The sequence below is a fragment of the Oncorhynchus mykiss genome, chromosome 19 (genome assembly GCF_057628025.1).
Source record: "Oncorhynchus mykiss isolate SJ-2025 chromosome 19, ASM5762802v1, whole genome shotgun sequence".
Lineage (NCBI taxonomy): Eukaryota > Metazoa > Chordata > Actinopteri > Salmoniformes > Salmonidae > Oncorhynchus > Oncorhynchus mykiss.
The window spans coordinates 467,559-488,330 of NC_143040.1; the positions used below are offsets into that span (position 1 = coordinate 467,559).

At 47.4% G+C, this 20,772-nt stretch overlaps 1 protein-coding gene across 4 annotated transcripts; it reads right to left on the minus strand.

Annotated features, from left to right (window-relative positions):
- Positions 1-3,362: 3,362 nt before the first annotated feature.
- Positions 3,363-20,330, minus strand: LOC118936875 (ubiquitin-conjugating enzyme E2 K). 4 transcript variants are annotated; one of them, XM_090209511.1, is made up of 8 exons: positions 19,678-19,861; positions 19,356-19,603; positions 17,811-17,904; positions 17,412-17,470; positions 14,419-14,501; positions 13,040-13,139; positions 9,162-9,290; positions 3,363-4,547 (listed from the first exon to the last, which is right to left on the minus strand). In XM_090209511.1, the coding sequence occupies exons 2-8, from the start codon at positions 19,416-19,418 to the stop codon at positions 4,473-4,475; spliced, it is 603 nt and encodes a 200-aa protein (XP_090065637.1). In that variant the 5' UTR covers positions 19,419-19,603; positions 19,678-19,861; the 3' UTR covers positions 3,363-4,472. The 4 variants fall into 4 exon arrangements, 3 of the variants coding, with proteins under 3 accessions (XP_090065637.1, XP_090065636.1, XP_090065638.1); XR_016488664.1 differs by lacking the exon at positions 3,363-4,547 and adding an exon at positions 13,827-14,315 and having other exon boundaries at positions 9,163-9,290; positions 19,678-19,859; XM_090209510.1 differs by having other exon boundaries at positions 19,356-20,330.
- Positions 20,331-20,772: the final 442 nt, after the last annotated feature.

Genomic DNA, 20,772 nt, shown 5'->3' on the forward strand with positions numbered 1-20,772 from the left:
TTTAAGTCTGTTGGCTAATTACTTGGGGGGGGGGGGGGGAGCTTCAGTTGAATGTTACAGCATCTTCTACACATTTGGTCTGAGAAGTGACATTAGAGATACCAGCTGATCTGTGATCGCTTGCTCTCCCCTGGCCTTCCCAGGGAGATGGATTCCAGCTGATCTGTGATCGCTTGCTCTCCCCTGGCCTTCCCAGGGAGATGGATTCCAGCTGATCTGTGATCGCTTGCTCTCCCCTGGCCTTCCCAGGGAGATGGATTCCAGCTGATCTGTGATCGCTTGCTCTCCCCTGGCCTTCCCAGGGAGATGGATTCCAGCTGATCTGTGATCGCTTGCTCTCCCCTGGCCTTCCCAGGGAGATGGATTCCAGCTGATCTGTGATCGCTTGCTCTCCCCTGGCCTTCCCAGGGAGATGGATTCCAGCTGATCTGTGATCGCTTGCTCTCCCCTGGCCTTACGGTCAATGTTTCTTCTTGCTTGTCTTGAATTAAAGGAAGTATTTTTTTTTAACAGAAGGACTTCAGAAAATAAAATGCGATTCTCTTTTACAACCTTGCAAGTTTATTTCTGCCTTGACGTAGATGTTTCAGGGATGGGTTTTCACATTTAATTTTTAAGCAGAAAATAAAGTCCTTTGTAGATGTAATGCGTTACTTTACTGTGTTATACTTAAGACCAGGAGTCGATTCTCCAATACTTCCGTTTGCTCATCAATTCATGCATCTTGGTTGGAAGTAGGAGATGGAAGGGTGGACAGCAGGTAACCCAGACCTCCAGGAGGTTACTACAGCAGGTAACCCAGACCTCCAGGAGGTTACTACAGCAGGTAACCCAGACCTCCAGGAGGTTACTACAGGAGGTAACCCAGACCTCCAGGAGGTTACTACAGCAGGTAACCCAGACCTCCAGGAGGTTACTACAGGAGGTGGACAGCAGGTAACCCAGACCTCCAGGAGGTTACTACAGCAGGTAACCCAGACCTCCAGGAGGTTACTACAGGAGGTAACCCAGACCTCCAGGAGGTTACTACAGCAGGTAACCCAGACCTCCAGGAGGTTACTACAGGAGGTGGACAGCAGGTAACCCAGACCTCCAGGAGGTTACTACAGGAGGTGGACAGCAGGTAACCCAGACCTCCAGTAGGTTACTACAGGAGGTGGACTAGACCCCCAGTAGGTTACTACAGGAGGTGAACTAGACCCCCAGTAGGTTACTACAGGAGGTAGACTAGACCCCCAGTAGGTTACTACAGCAGGTAGACTAGACCCCCAGTAGGTTACTACAGGAGGTAGACTAGACCTTCAGTACGTTACCACAGCAGGTAAACTAGACCCCCAGTATGTTACTACAGGAGGTAGACTAGACACCCATTAGGTTAATACAGCAGGTAGACTAGACCCCCCAGTAGGTTACGACAGGAGGTAAACTAGACCCCCAGTATGTTACTACAGGAGGTAGACTAGACACCCATTAGGTTAATACAGCAGGTAGACTAGACCCCCCAGTAGGTTACTACAGGAGGTAGACTAGACCTTCAGTACGTTACCACAGCAGGTAAACTAGACCCCCAGTATGTTACTACAGGAGGTAGACTAGACACCCATTAGGTTAATACAGCAGGTAGACTAGACCCCCAGTGGGTTACTACAGGAGGTAGACTAGACCCCCAGTATGTTACTACAGGAGGTAGACTAGACCTCCAGTAGGTTACTACAGGAGGTAGACTAGACCCCCAGTGGGTTACTACAGGAGGTAGACTAGACCTCCAGTATGTTACTACAGGAGGTGGACAGCAGGTAGACTAGACTCCCAGTAGGTTACTACAGGAGGTAGACTAGACCTCCAGTATGTTACTACAGGAGGTGGACAGCAGGTAGACTAGACTCCCAGTAGGTTACTACAGGAGGTAGACTAGACCTCCAGTAGGTTACTACAGGAGGTGGACAGCGGTTCGAGCGTTGGATCAGTCATTTAAAGATCGCTGGTTTGAGACAAAATATCTTTGAAATTGATGAATGTTCCTTTTTTACAAAACCACAGACTGATCTTTAAAGGGATGTGTAAATGTATTAAACATATGAAGACTGATCCTTAAAGGGGATGTATTAAAACTGGTCCTTAAAGGGATGTGTAAATGTATTAAACACATGAAGACTGATCCTTAAAGGGATGTGTAAATGTATTAAACACATGAAGACTGGTCCTTAAAGGGGATGTGTAAATGTATTAAACACATGAAGACTGGTCCTTAAAGGGATGTGTAAATGTATTAAACACATGAAGACTGGTCTTTAAAGGGGATGTGTAAATGTATTAAACACATGAAGACTGGTCCTTAAAGGGGATGTGTAAATGTATTAAACACATGAAGACGGGTCCTTAAAGGGATGTATTAAACACATGAAGACTGGTCCTTAAAGGGGATGTATTAAACACATGAAGACTGGTCTTTAAAGGGGATGTGTAAATGTATTAAACACATGAAGACTGATCCTTAAAGGGATGTGTAAATGTATTAAACACATGAAGACTGGTCCTTAAAGGGGATGTGTAAATGTATTAAACACATGAAGACGGGTCCTTAAAGGGATGTATTAAAACTGATCCTTAAAGGGATGTGTAAATGTATTAAACACATGAAGACTGATCCTTAAAGGGATGTGTAAATGTATTAAACACATGAAGACTGATCCTTAAAGGGATGTGTAAATGTATTAAACACATGAAGACTGGTCCTTAAAGGGATGTGTAAATGTATTAAACACATTAAAACTGGTCCTTAAAGGGATGTGTAAATGTATTAAACACATGAAGACTGGTCCTTAAAGGGGATGTATTAAAACTGGTCCTTAAAGGGATGTGTAAATGTATTAAACACATGAAGACTGGTCCTTAAAGGGATGTGTAAATGTATTAAACACATGAAGACTGGTCCTTAAAGGGATGTGTAAATGTATTAAACACATGAAGACTGATCCTTAAAGGGATGTGTAAATGTATTAAACACATGAAGACTGGTCCTTAAAGGGATGTGTAAATGTATTAAACACATTAAAACTGGTCCTTAAAGGGATGTGTAAATGTATGAAACACATGAAGACTGGTCCTTAAAGGGATGTGTAAATGTATTAAAACACATGAAGACTGGTCCTTAAAGGGGATGTATTAAAACTGGTCCTTAAAGGGATGTGTAAATGTATTAAACACATGAAGACGGATCCTTAAAGGGGATGTATTAAAACTGGTCCTTAAAGGGATGTGTAAATGTATTAAAACACATGAAGACTGATCCTTAAAGGGGATGTATTAAAACTGGTCCTTAAAGGGATGTGTAAATGTATTAAAACACATAAAAAGGTAGATTTTCCAGGTAGTTTTTTTAATAAAAGTAAACGTTGACAGTTTCACAATAAATAATCATGCGATTGTATGCCGGCCACACCCCGGTTCAAATATCATTTCAAACCCCTTTTTCTGTGCTAGACTGAGTTTGCTTCACGGGCCAATAAAATACTCCACACCCCTCCCATCTGGCAGACTAAAGCTGAAAGATTTCAAATAGCATCTGGACCCAGGTGTGACGGCTGCTGTTTCCTTCAGAAAACAAATCCAAACTGATAACAAAAACAAAATGGCAGCCTATCTCCTATACAGTGCACTACTTTTGGCCAGAGACTTATGGGGGGGTGGGTGGTCTCTACTCTGCCGTGCAGTTCTTTATCTTCTCCGTCGTGCTGAAGTGGAACAGGAAGACAGCGAAAAGAGGGAAGAGTCCTTTTTTTTTCTCCTTTATAAAATATAGATCCAGCCGGTAGGTCGGTGGTTTTCTCTGCTGATGAAGAGGTATCTTCTTCGTCGAGAAAGAGACTGTGCACAGGATTCGTCTGGGAAAGAGGAGCGTGAGGGACAACGACGACGCAGGCGTCACTTCACCGGGACATTCGGACGAACTCCCTGGTCGGGCCGACCAAAATAGTAAGCTAGGCAATTTCTTTCCTTCTAGTCGTGAGTAAAACTGAAGCACAGTTTATTTTTAACAATATCCAGGAAGTATTCCGCTGTGTATTTGTTAAGAACTAATATTTATTTTACAGATAAATCCTCGTCCTCCCGTCTCTCTCCGCCAGCTAGCTCCACCAGGTGAGGTTTATTTACAGATAAATCCTCGTCCTCCCGTCTCTCTCCGCCAGTTGGCTCCACCAGGTGACAGTGGTTCAATGTCGGGCTTCTTAAAAGACGGAAAGGAAGAGTTCATCAAGCGAAGAACCAAAAAGAAAGGGATTGGTGGAGGGGGGGGGGGGGTGATGTTTGGGCTGAAAGGATACCAGGAAGTGACTTGGACGGGGAGGGCAGGGCTGGAAACTCTAGGACATCAACTCCAGTCAAGGCTCCGTTTGGGCTGTGGTTAGAAGGCATCGGAGGGCACCATAAGGAGATGGGAGATGAGGTCAGAGGGGGTTTCTTGCCGGGTCTCAGTTGTTAAGGAGTAGTTCTGTCGCCGTCTCCACCTCCCAGGATTTAGAAGACAAGGCAGCGATTACAGCGTTCTGTCAGGAGACAGAGAGAGAGAGAGACATCACACAGCATTCTGTCAGGAGAGAGAGAGAGACATCACACAGCATTCTGTCAGGAGACAGAGAGAGAGACATCACACAGCATTCTGTCAGGAGAGAGAGAGAGAGAGAGACATCACACAGCATTCTGTCAGGAAAGAGAGAGAGAGACACCACACAGCATTCTGTCAGGAGACAGAGAGAGAGAGAGAGACATCACACAGCATTCTGTCAGGAGACAGAGAGACATCACACAGCATTCTGTCAGGAGACAGAGAGAGAGAGAGACATCACACAGCATTCTGTCAGGAGACAGAGAGAGAGAGAGACATCACACAGCATTCTGTCAGGAGAGAGAGAGAGACATCACACAGCATTCTGTCAGGAGACAGAGAGAGAGAGAGAGACATCACACAGCATTCTGTCAGGAGACAGAGAGAGAGAGACACCACACAGCGTTCTGTCAGGAGACAGAGAGAGAGAGAGACATCACACAGCATTCTGTCAGGAGACAGAGAGAGAGAGACACCACACAGCATTCTGTCAGGAGACAGAGAGAGAGACATCACACAGCGTTCTGTCAGGAGACAGAGAGAGACATCACACAGCATTCTGTCAGGAGACAGAGAGAGAGAGAGAGACATCACACAGCATTCTGTCAGGAGACAGAGAGAGAGAGAGACATCACACAGCATTCTGTCAGGAGAGAGAGAGAGACATCACACAGCATTCTGTCAGGAGAGAGAGAGAGACATCACACAGCATTCTGTCAGGAGACAGAGAGAGAGAGAGAGACATCACACAGCATTCTGTCAGGAGACAGAGAGACATCACACAGCATTCTGTCAGGAGACAGAGAGAGAGAGAGACATCACACAGCATTCTGTCAGGAGACAGAGAGAGAGAGAGACATCACACAGCATTCTGTCAGGAGAGAGAGAGAGACATCACACAGCATTCTGTCAGGAGACAGAGAGAGAGAGAGAGACATCACACAGCATTCTGTCAGGAGACAGAGAGAGAGAGAGAGACATCACACAGCATTCTGTCAGGAGACAGAGAGAGAGAGACACCACACAGCGTTCTGTCAGGAGACAGAGAGAGACATCACACAGCATTCTGTCAGGAGACAGAGAGAGACATCACACAGCATTCTGTCAGGAGACAGAGAGAGAGAGAGAGACATCACACAGCATTCTGTCAGGAGACAGAGAGAGAGAGAGACATCACACAGCATTCTGTCAAGAGAGAGAGAGAGACATCACACAGCATTCTGTCAGGAGACAGAGAGAGAGACATCACACAGCATTCTGTCAGGAGAGAGAGAGAGACATCACACAGCATTCTGTCAGGAGACAGAGAGAGAGAGAGACATCACACAGCATTCTGTCAGGAGACAGAGAGAGAGAGAGACATCACACAGCATTCTGTCAGGAGACAGAGAGAGAGAGAGACATCACACAGCATTCTGTCAGGAGACAGAGAGAGACAGAGACATCACACAGCATTCTGTCAGGAGAGAGAGAGAGACATCACACAGCATTCTGTCAGGAGAGAGAGAGAGAGACATCACACAGCATTCTGTCAGGAGAGAGAGAGAGACATCACACAGCATTCTGTCAGGAGAGAGAGAGAGACATCACACAGCATTCTGTCAGGAGAGAGAGAGAGAGAGAGAGACATCACACAGCATTCTGTCAGGAGACAGAGAGAGAGAGAGAGACATCACACAGCATTCTGTCAGGAGACAGAGAGACATCACACAGCATTCTGTCAGGAGACAGAGAGAGAGAGAGACATCACACAGCATTCTGTCAGGAGACAGAGAGAGACATCACACAGCATTCTGTCAGGAGACAGAGAGAGACATCACACAGCATTCTGTCAGGAGACAGAGAGAGACATCACACAGCATTCTGTCAGGAGACAGAGAGAGAGAGAGAGAGACATCACACAGCATTCTGTCAGGAGACAGAGAGAGAGAGACATCACACAGCATTCTGTCAGGAGAGAGAGAGACATCACACAGCATTCTGTCAGGAGACAGAGAGAGAGAGAGACATCACACAGCATTCTGTCAGGAGACAGAGAGAGAGAGAGACATCACACAGCATTCTGTCAGGAGACAGAGAGAGAGACATCACACAGCATTCTGTCAGGAGAGAGAGAGAGACATCACACAGCATTCTGTCAGGAGACAGAGAGAGAGAGAGACATCACACAGCATTCTGTCAGGAGACAGAGAGAGAGAGAGACATCACACAGTATTCTGTCAGGAGACAGAGAGAGACAGAGACATCACACAGCATTCTGTCAGGAGACAGAGAGAGACATCACACAGCATTCTGTCAGGAGACAGAGAGAGACATCACACAGCATTCTGTCAGGAGAGAGAGAGACATCACACAGCATTCTGTCAGGAGAGAGAAAGAGAGACACCACACAGCATTCTGTCAGGAGAGAGAGAGAGAGAGAGAGACACCACACAGCATTCTGTCAGGAGAGAGAGAGACACCACACAGCATTCTGTCAGGAGACAGAGAGAGAGAGAGAGACATCACACAGCATTCTGTCAGGAGACAGAGAGAGACAGAGACATCACACAGCATTCTGTCAGGAGACAGAGAGAGACATCACACAGCATTCTGTCAGGAGACAGAGAGAGACATCACACAGCATTCTGTCAGGAGAGAGAGAGACATCACACAGCATTCTGTCAGGAGAGAGAGAGAGAGACATCACACAGCATTCTGTCAGGAGAGAGAGAGAGAGACACCACACAGCATTCTGTCAGGAGAGAGAGAGAGAGAGAGACACCACACAGCATTCTGTCAGGAGAGAGAGAGACACCACACAGCATTCTGTCAGGAGAGATAGAGAGACACCACACAGCGTTCTGTCAGGAGAGAGAGAGAGAGAGACACCACACAGCGTTCTGTCAGGAGAAAGAGAGAGAGAGACACACCACACAGCATTCTGTCAGGAGAGAGAGAGAGAGAGACACCACACAGCATTCTGTCAGGAGACAGAGAGAGAGACACCACACAGCATTCTGTCAGGAGAGAGAGAGACACCACACAGCATTCTGTCAGGAGAGAGAGAGAGAGAGACACCACACAGCATTCTGTCAGGAGAGAGAGAGAGAGAGACACCACACAGCATTCTGTCAGGAGAGAGAGAGAGAGAGACACACAGCATTCTGTCAGGAGAGAGAGAGAGACACCACACAGCATTCTGTCAGGAGAGAGAGAGAGAGACCACACAGCATTCTGTCAGGAGAGAGAGAGAGAGACACCACACAGCATTCTGTCAGGAGAGAGAGAGAGAGAGACACACACCACACAGCATTCTGTCAGGAGAGAGAGAGAGAGACACACACCACACAGCATTCTGTCAGGAGAGAGAGAGAGAGACACACACCACACAGCATTCTGTCAGGAGAGAGAGAGAGAGACACACCACACAGCATTCTGTCAGGAGAGAGAGAGAGAGATCACACAGCATTCTGTCAGGAGAGAGAGAGAGAGAGAGACACCACACAGCATTCTGTCAGGAGAGAGAGAGAGAGACATCACACAGCATTCTGTCAGGAGAGAGAGAGAGAGAGAGACACCACACAGCATTCTGTCAGGAGAGAGAGACCACACAGCATTCTGTCAGGAGAGAGAGAGAGACATCACACAGCATTCTGTCAGGAGAGAGAGAGAGAGAGAGACATCACACAGCATTCTGTCAGGAGAGAGAGAGAGAGAGACCACACAGCATTCTGTCAGGAGAGAGAGAGAGAGACACCACACAGCATTCTGTCAGGAGAGAGAGAGAGACATCACACAGCATTCTGTCAGGAGAGAGAGAGAGAGAGAGACATCACACAGCATTCTGTCAGGAGAGAGAGAGAGACCACACAGCATTCTGTCAGGAGAGAGAGAGAGAGAGAGAGAGACCACACAGCATTCTGTCAGGAGAGAGAGAGAGAGACACCACACAGCATTCTGTCAGGAGAGAGAGAGAGAGAGACACCACACAGCATTCTGTCAGGAAAGAGAGAGAGAGACACCACACAGCATTCTGTCAGGAGAGAGAGAGAGACACCACACAGCATTCTGTCAGGAGAGAGAGAGAGAGACACCACACAGCATTCTGTCAGGAGAGAGAGAGAGAGAGAGACACCACACAGCATTCTGTCAGGAGAGAGAGAGAGAGAGACACCACACAGCATTCTGTCAGGAGAGAGAGAGAGAGAGAGACACCACACAGCATTCTGTCAGGAGACAGAGAGAGAGACACCACACAGCATTCTGTCAGGAGAGAGAGAGAGAGAGAGACACCACACAGCATTCTGTCAGGAGAGAGAGAGAGACATCACACAGCATTCTGTCAGGAGACAGAGAGAGAGACATCACACAGCGTTCTGTCAGGAGAGAGAGAGAGAGAGAGAGATCACACAGCATTCTGTCAGGAGAGAGAGAGAGAGAGAGAGAGACACCACACAGCATTCTGTCAGGAGAGAGAGAGAGACATCACACAGCATTCTGTCAGGAGAGAGAGAGAGAGAGACACCACACAGCATTCTGTCAGGAGAGAGAGACCACACAGCTGTCTGCCTACCTTTTCGAAGCCCATGGCAGTGAGTTTGTCTATCTTCCGTGTGTATTCTGGACCGGGAACAGGGGCTCCACCGTAGTAGTGGCCCCATAACCTGGCTGTCTGCGTAAACATCTCTGGGTTCTGCTTATACTGGGAGAGAAGAAACCCATTTACAGAACGACGTCAGGGAGGAACCCGTTTACAGAACGCCGTCAGGGAGGAACCCGTTTACAGAACGACGTGGACGAGGAGAAACCCATTTACAGAACGCCGTCAGGGAAGAACCCGTTTACAGAACGCCGTCAGGGAGGAACCCGTTTACAGAACGTCAGGGAGGAACCCGTTTACAGAACGCCGTCAGGGAGGAGAAACCCATTTACAGAACGACGTGGAGGAGAAACCCATTTACAGAACGACGTGGAGGAGAAACCCATTTACAGAACGACGTGGAGGAGAAACCCATTTACAGAACGACGTGGAGGAGAAACCCATTTACAGAACGATGTGGAGGAGAAACCCATTTACAGAACGACGTGGAGGAGAAACCCATTTACAGAACGACGTGGAGGAGAAACCCATTTACAGAACGACGTGGAGGAGAAACCCATTTACAGAACGATGTGGAGGAGAAACCCATTTACAGAACGACGTGGAGGAGAAACCCATTTACAGAACGACGTGGAGGAGAAACCCATTTACAGAACGACGTGGAGGAGGAGAAACCCATTTACAGAACGACGTGGAGGAGAAACCCATTTACAGAACGACGTGGAGGAGAAACCCATTTACAGAACGACGTGGAGGAGAAACCCATTTACAGAACGACGTGGAGGAGAAACCCATTTACAGAACGATGTGGAGGAGGAGAAACCCATTTACAGAACGACGTGGAGGAGAAACCCATTTACAGAACGACGTGGAGGAGGAGAAACCCATTTACAGAACGCCGTCAGGGAGGAACCCGTTTACAGAACGACGTGGACGAGGAGAAACCCATTTACAGAACGCCGTCAGGGAAGAACCCGTTTACAGAACGCCGTCAGGGAGGAACCCGTTTACAGAACGTCAGGGAGGAACCCGTTTACAGAACGCCGTCAGGGAGGAGAAACCCATTTACAGAACGACGTGGAGGAGAAACCCATTTACAGAACGACGTGGAGGAGAAACCCATTTACAGAACGACGTGGAGGAGAAACCCATTTACAGAACGACGTGGAGGAGAAACCCATTTACAGAACGACGTGGAGGAGGAGAAACCCATTTACAGAACGACGTGGAGGAGAAACCCATTTACAGAACGACGTGGAGGAGAAACCCATTTACAGAACGACGTGGAGGAGAAACCCATTTACAGAACGACGTGGAGGAGAAACCCATTTACAGAACGATGTGGAGGAGGAGAAACCCATTTACAGAACGACGTGGAGGAGAAACCCATTTACAGAACGACGTGGAGGAGGAGAAACCCATTTACAGAACGCCGTCAGGGAAGAACCCGTTTACAGAACGACGTGGAGGAGAAACCCATTTACAGAACGAGAGGAGGAACACAGACAGACAGATTCATACCGGTACCTGATTGGAGAGGAGGAACACTGACAGACAGATTCATACCGGTACCTGGTTGGAGAGGAGGAACACAGACAGACAGATTCACACCGGTACCTGATTGGAGAGGAGGAACACAGACAGACAGATTCACACCGGTACCTGATTGGAGAGGAGGAACACAGACAGACAGATTCATACCGGTACCTGATTGGAGAGGAGGAACACTGACAGACAGATTCATACCGGTACCTGATTGGAGAGGAGGAACACAGACAGACAGATTCACACCGGTACCTGATTGGAGAGGAGGAACACTGACAGACAGATTCACACCGGTACCTGATTGGAGAGGAGAAACACTGACAGACAGATTCACACCGGTACCTGGTTGGAGAGGAGGAACACTGACAGACAGATTCACACCGGTGCCTGATTGGAGAGGAGGAACACTGACAGACAGATTCACACCGGTACCTGATTGGAGAGGAGGAACACTGACAGACAGATTCACACCGGTACCTGGTTGGAGAGGAGGAACACTGACAGATTCACACCGGTACCTGATTGGAGAGGAGGAACATTGACAGACAGATTCACACCGGTACCTGATTGGAGAGGAGGAACACTGACAGACAGATTCACACCGGTACCTGATTGGAGAGGAGAAACACTGACAGACAGATTCACACCGGTACCTGGTTGGAGAGGAGGAACACTGACAGACAGATTCATACCGGTACCTGATTGGAGAGGAGGAACACTGACAGACAGATTCACACCGGTACCTGATTGGAGAGGAGGAACACTGACAGATTCACACCGGTACCTGATTGGAGAGGAGGAACACTGACAGACAGATTCACACCGGTACCTGGTTGGAGAGGAGGAACACTGACAGACAGATTCATACCGGTACCTGATTGGAGAGGAGGAACACTGACAGACAGATTCACACCGGTACCTGGTTGGAGAGGAGGAACACTGACAGACAGATTCATACCGGTACCTGATTGGAGAGGAGGAACACAGACAGACAGATTCACACCGGTACCTGATTGGAGAGGAGGAACACAGACAGACAGATTCACACCGGTACCTGATTGGAGAGGAGGAACACTGACAGACAGATTCATACCGGTACCTGATTGGAGAGGAGGAACACTGAAAGACAGATTCACACCGGTACCTGATTGGAGAGGAGGAACACTGACAGACAGATTCATACCGGTACCTGATTGGAGAGGAGGAACACTGACAGACAGATTCATACCGGTACCTGATTGGAGAGGAGGAACACTGACAGACAGATTCATACCGGTACCTGGTTGGAGAGGAGGAACACTGACAGACAGATTCATACCGGTACCTGATTGGAGAGGAGGAACACTGACAGACAGATTCATACCGGTACCTGATTGGAGAGGAGAAACACTGACAGACAGATTCACACCGGTACCTGGTTGGAGAGGAGGAACACTGACAGACAGATTCATACCGGTACCTGATTGGAGAGGAGGAACACTGACAGACAGATTCACACCGGTACCTGATTGGAGAGGAGGAACACTGACAGACAGATTCATACCGGTACCTGATTGGAGAGGAGAAACACTGACAGACAGATTCACACCGGTACCTGGTTGGAGAGGAGGAACACTGACAGACAGATTCACACCGGTACCTGATTGGAGAGGAGGAACACTGACAGACAGATTCATACTGGTACCTGGTTGGAGAGGAGGAACACTGACAGACAGATTCATACCGGTACCTGATTGGAGAGGAGAAACACTGACAGACAGATTCATACCGGTACCTGATTGGAGAGGAGGAACACTGACAGACAGATTCACACCGGTACCTGATTGGAGAGGAGAAACACTGACAGACAGATTCATACCGGTACCTGGTTGGAGAGGAGGAACACTGACAGACAGATTCACACCGGTACCTGATTGGAGAGGAGAAACACTGACAGACAGATTCATACCGGTACCTGATTGGAGAGGAGAAACACTGACAGACAGATTCACACCGGTACTTGATTGGAGAGGAGGAACACTGACAGACAGATTCATACCGGTACCTGATTGGAGAGGAGGAACACTGACAGACAGATTCACACCGGTTCCTGGTTGGAGAGGAGGAACACTGACAGACAGATTCACACCGGTACCTGGTTGGTGAGGAGGAACACTGACAGATTCACACCGGTACCTGATTGGAGAGGAGGAACACTGACAGACAGATTCACACCGGTACCTGGTTGGAGAGGAGGAACACTGACAGATTCACACCGGTACCTGGTTGGAGAGGAGGAACACTGACAGACAGATTCACACCGGTACCTGATTGGCCACTACTGCATCCTGGGGGTCGTCTGGTTCAGCTGCAGCCAGAAGAGCCTGGAGGGACAACAGTACTGTCCTCAGAGTCATCGCTGCTGCCCTGGGAGACAGGAAGAGGAGGGGTTAGAGAGAGGAGGTGCTGCCCTGGGAGACGGAGAGAGGAGGGGTTAGAGAGAGGAGGGGTTAGAGAGAGGAGGGGTTAGAGAGAGGATTTGTTAGAGAGAGGAGGTGCTGCCCTGGGGGACGGAGAGAGGAGGGGTTAGAGAGAGGAGGGGTTAGAGAGAGGATTTGTTAGAGAGAGGAGGTGCTGCCCTGGGGGACGGAGAGAGGAGGGGTTAGAGAGAGGAGGGGTTAGAGAGAGGATTTGTTAGAGAGAGGAGGTGCTGCCCTGGGGGACGGAGAGAGGAGGGGTTAGAGAGAGGAGGGGTTAGAGAGAGGAGGTGCTGCCCTGGGGGACGGAGAGAGGAGGGGTTAGAGAGAGGAGGTGCTGCCTTGGGGGACGGCGGTAGGGAGAGAGGAGGGGTTATAGAGAGGAGGGGTTGTAGGGAGAGAGGAGGGGTTGTAGGGAGAGAGGAGGGGTTATAGGGAGAGGGGAGGGGTTATAGGGAGAGGGGAGGGGCGTAACTATGTGTGACTCACCACGGGTCTTTGAGGATGTCCAGACAGATGGCTCCTGTTACTGAGCTGATGTTGGGAGAGAGGAGGGGTTGTAGGGAGAGAGGAGGGGTTGTAGGGAGAGAGGAGGGGTTATAGGGAGAGGGGAGGGGCGTAACTATGTGTGACTCACCACTGGTCTTTGAGGATGTCCAGACAGATGGCTCCTGTTACTGAGCTGATGTTGGGAGAGAGGAGGGGTTGTAGGGAGAGAGGAGGGGTTGTAGGGAGAGAGGAGGGGTTATAGGGAGAGGGGAGGGGCGTAACTATGTGTGACTCACCACTGGTCTTTGAGGATGTCCAGACAGATGGCTCCTGTTACTGAGCTGATGTTGGGAGAGAGGAGGGGTTGTAGGGAGAGAGGAGGGGTTGTAGGGAGAGAGGAGGGGTTATAGGGAGAGGGGAGGGGCGTAACTATGTGTGACTCACCACTGGTCTTTGAGGATGTCCAGACAGATGGCTCCTGTTACTGAGCTGATGTTGGGAGAGAGGAGGGGTTGTAGGGAGAGAGGAGGGGTTGTAGGGAGAGAGGAGGGGTTATAGGGAGAGGGGAGGGGCGTAACTATGTGTGACTCACCACTGGTCTTTGAGGATGTCCAGACAGATGGCTCCTGTTACTGAGCTGATGTTGGGAGAGAGGAGGGGTTGTAGGGAGAGAGGAGGGGTTGTAGGGAGAGAGGAGGGGTTATAGGGAGAGGGGAGGGGCGTAACTATGTGTGACTCACCACTGGTCTTTGAGGATGTCCAGACAGATGGCTCCTGTTACTGAGCTGATGTTGGGGTGCCAGATCTTAGTGATGAACCTCACCTGGGGAGAGAGAGGGGTGTTAAACACGAGATAGAAGTGTACCATCATAGTGACTCTTAAAGGGATGTGTTTCTTACCCTGGGACTCTTAAAGGGATGTGTTTCTTACCTTGGGAGGGTTATTAAAGGGATGTGTTTCTTACCTTGGGAGGGTTATTAAAGGGATGTGTTTCCTACCTTGGGAGGGTTATTAAAGGGATGTGTTTCCTACCTTGGGAGGGTTATTAAAGGGATGTGTTTCCTACCTTGGGAGGGTTATTAAAGGGATGTGTTTCTTACCTTGGGAGGGTTATTAAAGGGATGTGTTTCTTACCTTGGGAGGGTTATTAAAGGGATGTGTTTCTTACCTTGGGAGGGTTATTAAAGGGATGTGTTTCTTACCTTGGGACTCTTAAAGGGATGTGTTTCTTACCTTGGGAGGGTTATTAAAGGGATGTGTTTCCTACCTTGTGAGGGCTATTAAAGGGATGTGTTTCTTACCTTGGGAGGGTTATTAAAGGGATGTTTCTTACCTTGGGAGGGTTATTAAAGGGATGTGTTTCCTACCTTGTGAGGGCTATTAAAGGGATGTGTTTCTTACCTTGGGAGGGTTATTAAAGGGATGTGTTTCTTACCCTGGGAGGGTTATTAAAGGGATGTGTTTCTTACCTTGGGAGGGTTATTAAAGGGATGTGTTTCTTACCTTGGGAGGGTTATTAAAGGGATGTGTTTCCTACCTTGGGAGGGTTATTAAAGGGATGTGTTTCTTACCTTGGGAGGGTTATTAAAGGGATGTGTTTCTTACCTTGGGAGGGTTATTAAAGGGATGTGTTTCTTACCTTGGGAGGGTTATTAAAGGGATGTGTTTCTTACCTTGGGAGGGTTATTAAAGGGATGTGTTTCCTACCTTGGGAGGGTTATTAAAGGGATGTGTTTCTTACCTTGGGAGGGTTATTAAAGGGATGTGTTTCCTACCTTGGGAGGGTTATTAAAGGGATGTGTTTCCTACCTTGGGACTCTTAAAGGGATGTGTTTCTTACCTTGGGAGGGTTATTAAAGGGATGTGTTTCTTACCCTGGGAGGGTTATTAAAGGGATGTGTTTCTTACCTTGGGAGGGTTATTAAAGGGATGTGTTTCTTACCTTGGGAGGGTTATTAAAGGGATGTGTTTCCTACCTTGGGACTCTTAAAGGGATGTGTTTCTTACCTTGGGAGGGTTATTAAAGGGATGTGTTTCTTACCTTGGGAGGGTTATTAAAGGGATGTGTTTCTTACCTTGGGAGGGTTATTAAAGGGATGTGTTTCTTACCTTGGGAGGGTTATTAAAGGGATGTGTTTCTTACCCTAGGAGGGTTATTAAAGGGATGTGTTTCTTACCTTGGGAGGGTTATTAAAGGGATGTGTTTCCTACCTTGGGACTCTTAAAGGGATGTGTTTCTTACCTTGGGAGGGTTATTAAAGGGATGTGTTTCTTACCTTGGGAGGGTTATTAAAGGGATGTGTTTCTTACCTTGGGAGGGTTATTAAAGGGATGTGTTTCTTACCTTGGGAGGGTTATTAAAGGGATGTGTTTCTTACCTTGGGAGGGTTATTAAAGGGATGTGTTTCTTACCTTGGGAGGGTTATTAAAGGGATGTGTTTCTTACCTTGGGAGGGTTATTAAAGGGATGTGTTTCTTACCTTGGGAGGGTTATTAAAGGGATGTGTTTCTTACCTTGGGAGGGTTATTAAAGGGATGTGTTTCTTACCTTGGGAGGGTTATTAAAGGGATGTGTTTCTTACCCTGGGAGGGTTATTAAAGGGATGTGTTTCTTACCTTGGGAGGGTTATTAAAGGGATGTGTTTCTTACCTTGGGAGGGTTATTAAAGGGATGTGTTTCCTACCTTGGGAGGGTTATTAAAGGGATGTGTTTCTTACCTTGGGAGGATTATTAAAGGGATGTGTTTCTTACCTTGGGAGGATTATTAAAGGGATGTGTTTCTTACCTTGGGAGGGTTATTAAAGGGATGTGTTTCCTACCTTGGGAGGGTTATTAAAGGGATGTGTTTCTTACCTTGGGAGGGTTATTAAAGGGATGTGTTTCCTACCTTAAGAGGGTTATTAAAGGGATGTGTTTCTTACCTTGGGAGGGTTATTAAAGGGATGTGTTTCTTACCCTGGGAGGGTTATTAAAGGGATGTGTTTCCTACCTTGGGAGGGTTATTAAAGGGATGTGTTTCTTACCCTGGGAGGGTTATTAAAGGGATGTGTTTCTTACCTTGGGAGGGTTATTAAAGGGATGTGTTTCTTACCTTGGGAGGGTTATTAAAGGGATGTGTTTCTTACCTTGGGAGGATTAAAGGGATGTGTTTCTTACCTTGGGAGGGTTATTAAAGGGATGTGTTTCTTACCTTGGGAGGGTTATTAAAGGGATGTGTTTCTTACCCTGGGAGGGTTATTAAAGGGATGTGTTTCTTACCTTGGGAGGGTTATTAAAGGGATGTGTTTCTTACCCTGGGAGGATTATTAAAGGGATGTGTTTCTTACCTTGGGAGGGTTATTAAAGGGATGTGTTTCTTACCTTGGGAGGGTTATTAAAGGGATGTGTTTCCTACCTTGGGAGGGTTATTAAAGGGATGTGTTTCCTACCTTGGGAGGGTTATTAAAGGGATGTGTTTCTTACCTTGGGAGGGTTATTAAAGGGATGTGTTTCTTACCTTGGGAGGGTTATTAAAGGGATGTGTTTCTTACCTTGGGAGGGTTATTAAAGGGATGTGTTTCTTACCCTGGGAGGGTTATTAAAGGGATGTGTTTCCTACCTTGGGACTCTTAAAGGGATGTGTTTCTTACCTTGGGAGGGTTATTAAAGGGATGTGTTTCTTACCTTGGGAGGGTTATTAAAGGGATGTGTTTCTTACCTTGGGAGGATTATTAAAGGGATGTGTTTCTTACCTTGGGAGGATTAAAGGGATACGTTTCTGGGATTTTGATTTCCAGTTGAAATCTGCCACCTTAGAAAGGAGAAAAAACAGTGCATATATGATCTGTATTGGTGTGTGTGTGTGTGTGTGTGTGTGTGTGTGTGTGTGTGTGTGTGACCCGGTGTGTGTGTGAGTGAGCAGGTGTGTGTGTGTGAGCAGATGTTTGTGAGAGCAGATGTGTGTGTGTGTGAGTGAGCAGGTGTGTGTGTGTGTGTGTGTGTGAGTGAGCAGGTGTGTGTGTGTGTGTGTGTGTGTGAGTGAGCAGGTGTGTGTGTGTGTGTGTGTGTGTGTGAGTGAGCAGGTGTGTGTGTGTGTGTGTGTGTGTGTGTGTGTGTGTGTGTGTGTGTGTGTGTGTGTGTGTGTGTGTCACCTTCGTACGGCGTGTCTGGTGGTCCTGCGATCTCTCCTCGCAGCTCTGTGAAGTTTTCATCTACCAGATCCACCTTGATCTGGTTTTTACTCGTCTGTCAGAGAGAGAGAGATGGAGGGAGACGGATGAGGAGAGAGGGATGGGAGAGAGAGGGAGGGAGAGGAGAGAGGGATGGAGAGAGAGGGAGGGAAGAGGGATGGAGGGAGAGAGGGATGAGGAGAGAGGGATGGAGAGAGAGGGAGGGATGAGGATAGAGGGAGGGAGAGGGATGAAGCGAGGAGGGGAGGGATGAAGAGAGAGGGATGAAGGGAGGAGGGGAGGGATGAAGAGAAAGGGAGAGGGATGAAGGGAAATGAAGAGGGGGGAGAGTGAGGGAAAGGGATGAAGAGAAAGGGAGAGGGGTGAAGAGAAAGGGAGAGGGGTGAAGAGAAAGGGAGAGGGGTGAAGAGAAAGGGAGAGGGGTGAAGAGAAAGGGAGAGGGATGAAGAGAAAGGGAGAGGGGTGAAGAGAAAGGGAGAGGGGTGAAGAGAAAGGGAGAGGGGTGAAGAGAAAGGGAGAGGGGTGAAGAGAAAGGGAGAGGGGTGAAGAGAAAGGGAGAGGGGTGAAGAGAAAGGGAGAGGGGTGAAGAGAAAGGGAGAGGGATGAAGGGAAATGAAGAGGGGGGAGAGTGAGAGAGAGGGATGAAGAGGGGAAGAGGGATGAAGAGAGATTGTGGTTCCGTAGGACCCTTCTCCATTGACAGTCCGTCCATCAGACACCATCAACACAGTTATAGCAGTAGCCCACTGTCTGCCCCAATACTTCCCTTGTTCTTATTGAAATAGGACATGTGAGATCCACATTTTCATTTAGCAAGCTAAACAACTAAACAGTCTCTCATGATGTGCTATATTGAAGAACTGACAACAGTCTAGCTATCTAGCTACAGGGTCCAAAACTTCCTAAATAAATAATGTTTTCATAGCAAAGCCACTGGCTTATTACATAGTGAGAGGGGTGCACCAAGGCAGCTGTCAAACTAGCAGGCTAGCTAACAAGCTAGCTACCCTGTATTAGCTACCTAGCAACACAACTTTCTCCCTTCAGCTAGTTAGCTAATGTCAGCTACAAAAACGTCAACGCAGGGAGGAAAAAACAAACTATTTTTTAGCATCTTGACAACTATTTGGGCTGACACTCGACATTTTGGCGTTAGAGGCTTTTGTTTTTTGTTTGTATGGGGTTTTGTCTTGTTATCTGTCCCAGGCCTGTCCCCTTGGGCTAACATCCGCGATATTTCCTGATCAGTTTCCCCGACACCCTTTCACTTCGCACCGGGCATGTTGTCGCACAATCACCGATAAAGTTGCCCTCGATAGGGCCTCGCTTGTTTTCCGCTGCAGCAGAAACGCAGATTGGATAACACGCAAGCTGACATTTTCCTTTGTATGACAACTTGCAAAAAATAAACAACTACAGTTTTAATTTATCCTGGTTTATAATTTTTTTTTAAACGATTTGCCATAAGTAACCGTAAATAGTCATAAGGATATTTTTTTATCAAACCTCTTCGCTTTTGAGAACTTCTTTGAACTCCCGTTTGATCCTCTGGACCGCTATATTCGCCATGGCTCTGCCGTCGCCCTCCGTCCAGTAGCGGGATGTTACACCTGGTCGGGCCTCGGTCCACTCCCGTTGCTGTGTGGATATCTTCTGTTACACTCTCCAATCCTCCTCTCTCTCTTTCTCTCTCCCTCTATATCTTTCTCTCTATCACTGTCTATCTCTCTCTCTACCTCTATATCTCTACCTCTCTCTCTCTCTATCTCTCTACCTCTCTATATCTCCCTTTCTCTCTATCTCTTTCTCTCTACCTCTATATCTCTACCTCTCTCTCTCTCTATCTCTCTACCTCTCTATATCTCCCTTTCTCTCTATCACTGTCTATCTCTCTCTCTCTCTCTCTCTCTCTCTCTCCTCGGTTTCGTTCACTCTCCTTCTTTCTTTCCCCTCTTCAAAAACACAGCACTCCTTTCTTGAAAATGCGTGCAGCACAGTCTTGTCAGTAACTGAGTCTGGAAATATGAACACAGTTTTTTTTTTTTTGCCACAGAACTAACGTTACTAGAAAATGTGTATGTCTGTGAAAGGTTGGTTTTGTGGAAATAGCTAGAAAGAGGAACATTGTTGTTGTTGTTGTTGTTGTTGTCAAGCACTGCTGTATTCCTCTGTTTAGAGTCATGTGATATGATGGGATGGTGTGAATACATCACTTTCTCATCATTTGTAACTGTAAATACCACTATTTATATGTAACTTTAATATGACTAGGAAGGTTATATGTGTCAAACCACAACTGATACATTGTAGCTGCACACAGTTTAGGAAATTCTCTCTCTGACACACAACACAGTACATTGTCTCTAATTCTCACTGTCTGTCTGTGTGTCTTTGCTACCAGTGTCCTGTATAATAGATTGCCTATTGGTCGAGGGTAAAATCACCGTGGAGTTGACATCTCCAGCATCTTCTCTGTTGTTATGATCTGCTGAACAGGGACAAGCCTGTGTGACACATTTTTCCAGACATCTCTGTCCTTTTCCGTCAACACGGATGGACTCTATTCAGAGAAAATACAGAGTTTTTTTTTTTTTTTTTATCATTCACTTGAACATGAAGGTCACATGAACAGACTTTTCTGGGGGCATTTTGGGGAAAGAGATGACACAAGACGGGGCGGCAGGGTAGCCTAGTGGTTAGAGTGTTGGACTAGTAACCGGAAGGTTGCGAGTTCAAACCCCCGAGCTGACAAGGTACAAATCTGTCGTTCTGCCCCTGAACAGGCAGTTAACCCACTGTTCCCAGGCCGTCATTGAAAATAAGAATTTGTTCTTAACTGACTTGCCTGGTTAAATAAAGGTAAAATAAAAAAAAGAGTTACTGAGTTAATCAGCAGATATTGATTTAGTTGTACACCTAACAT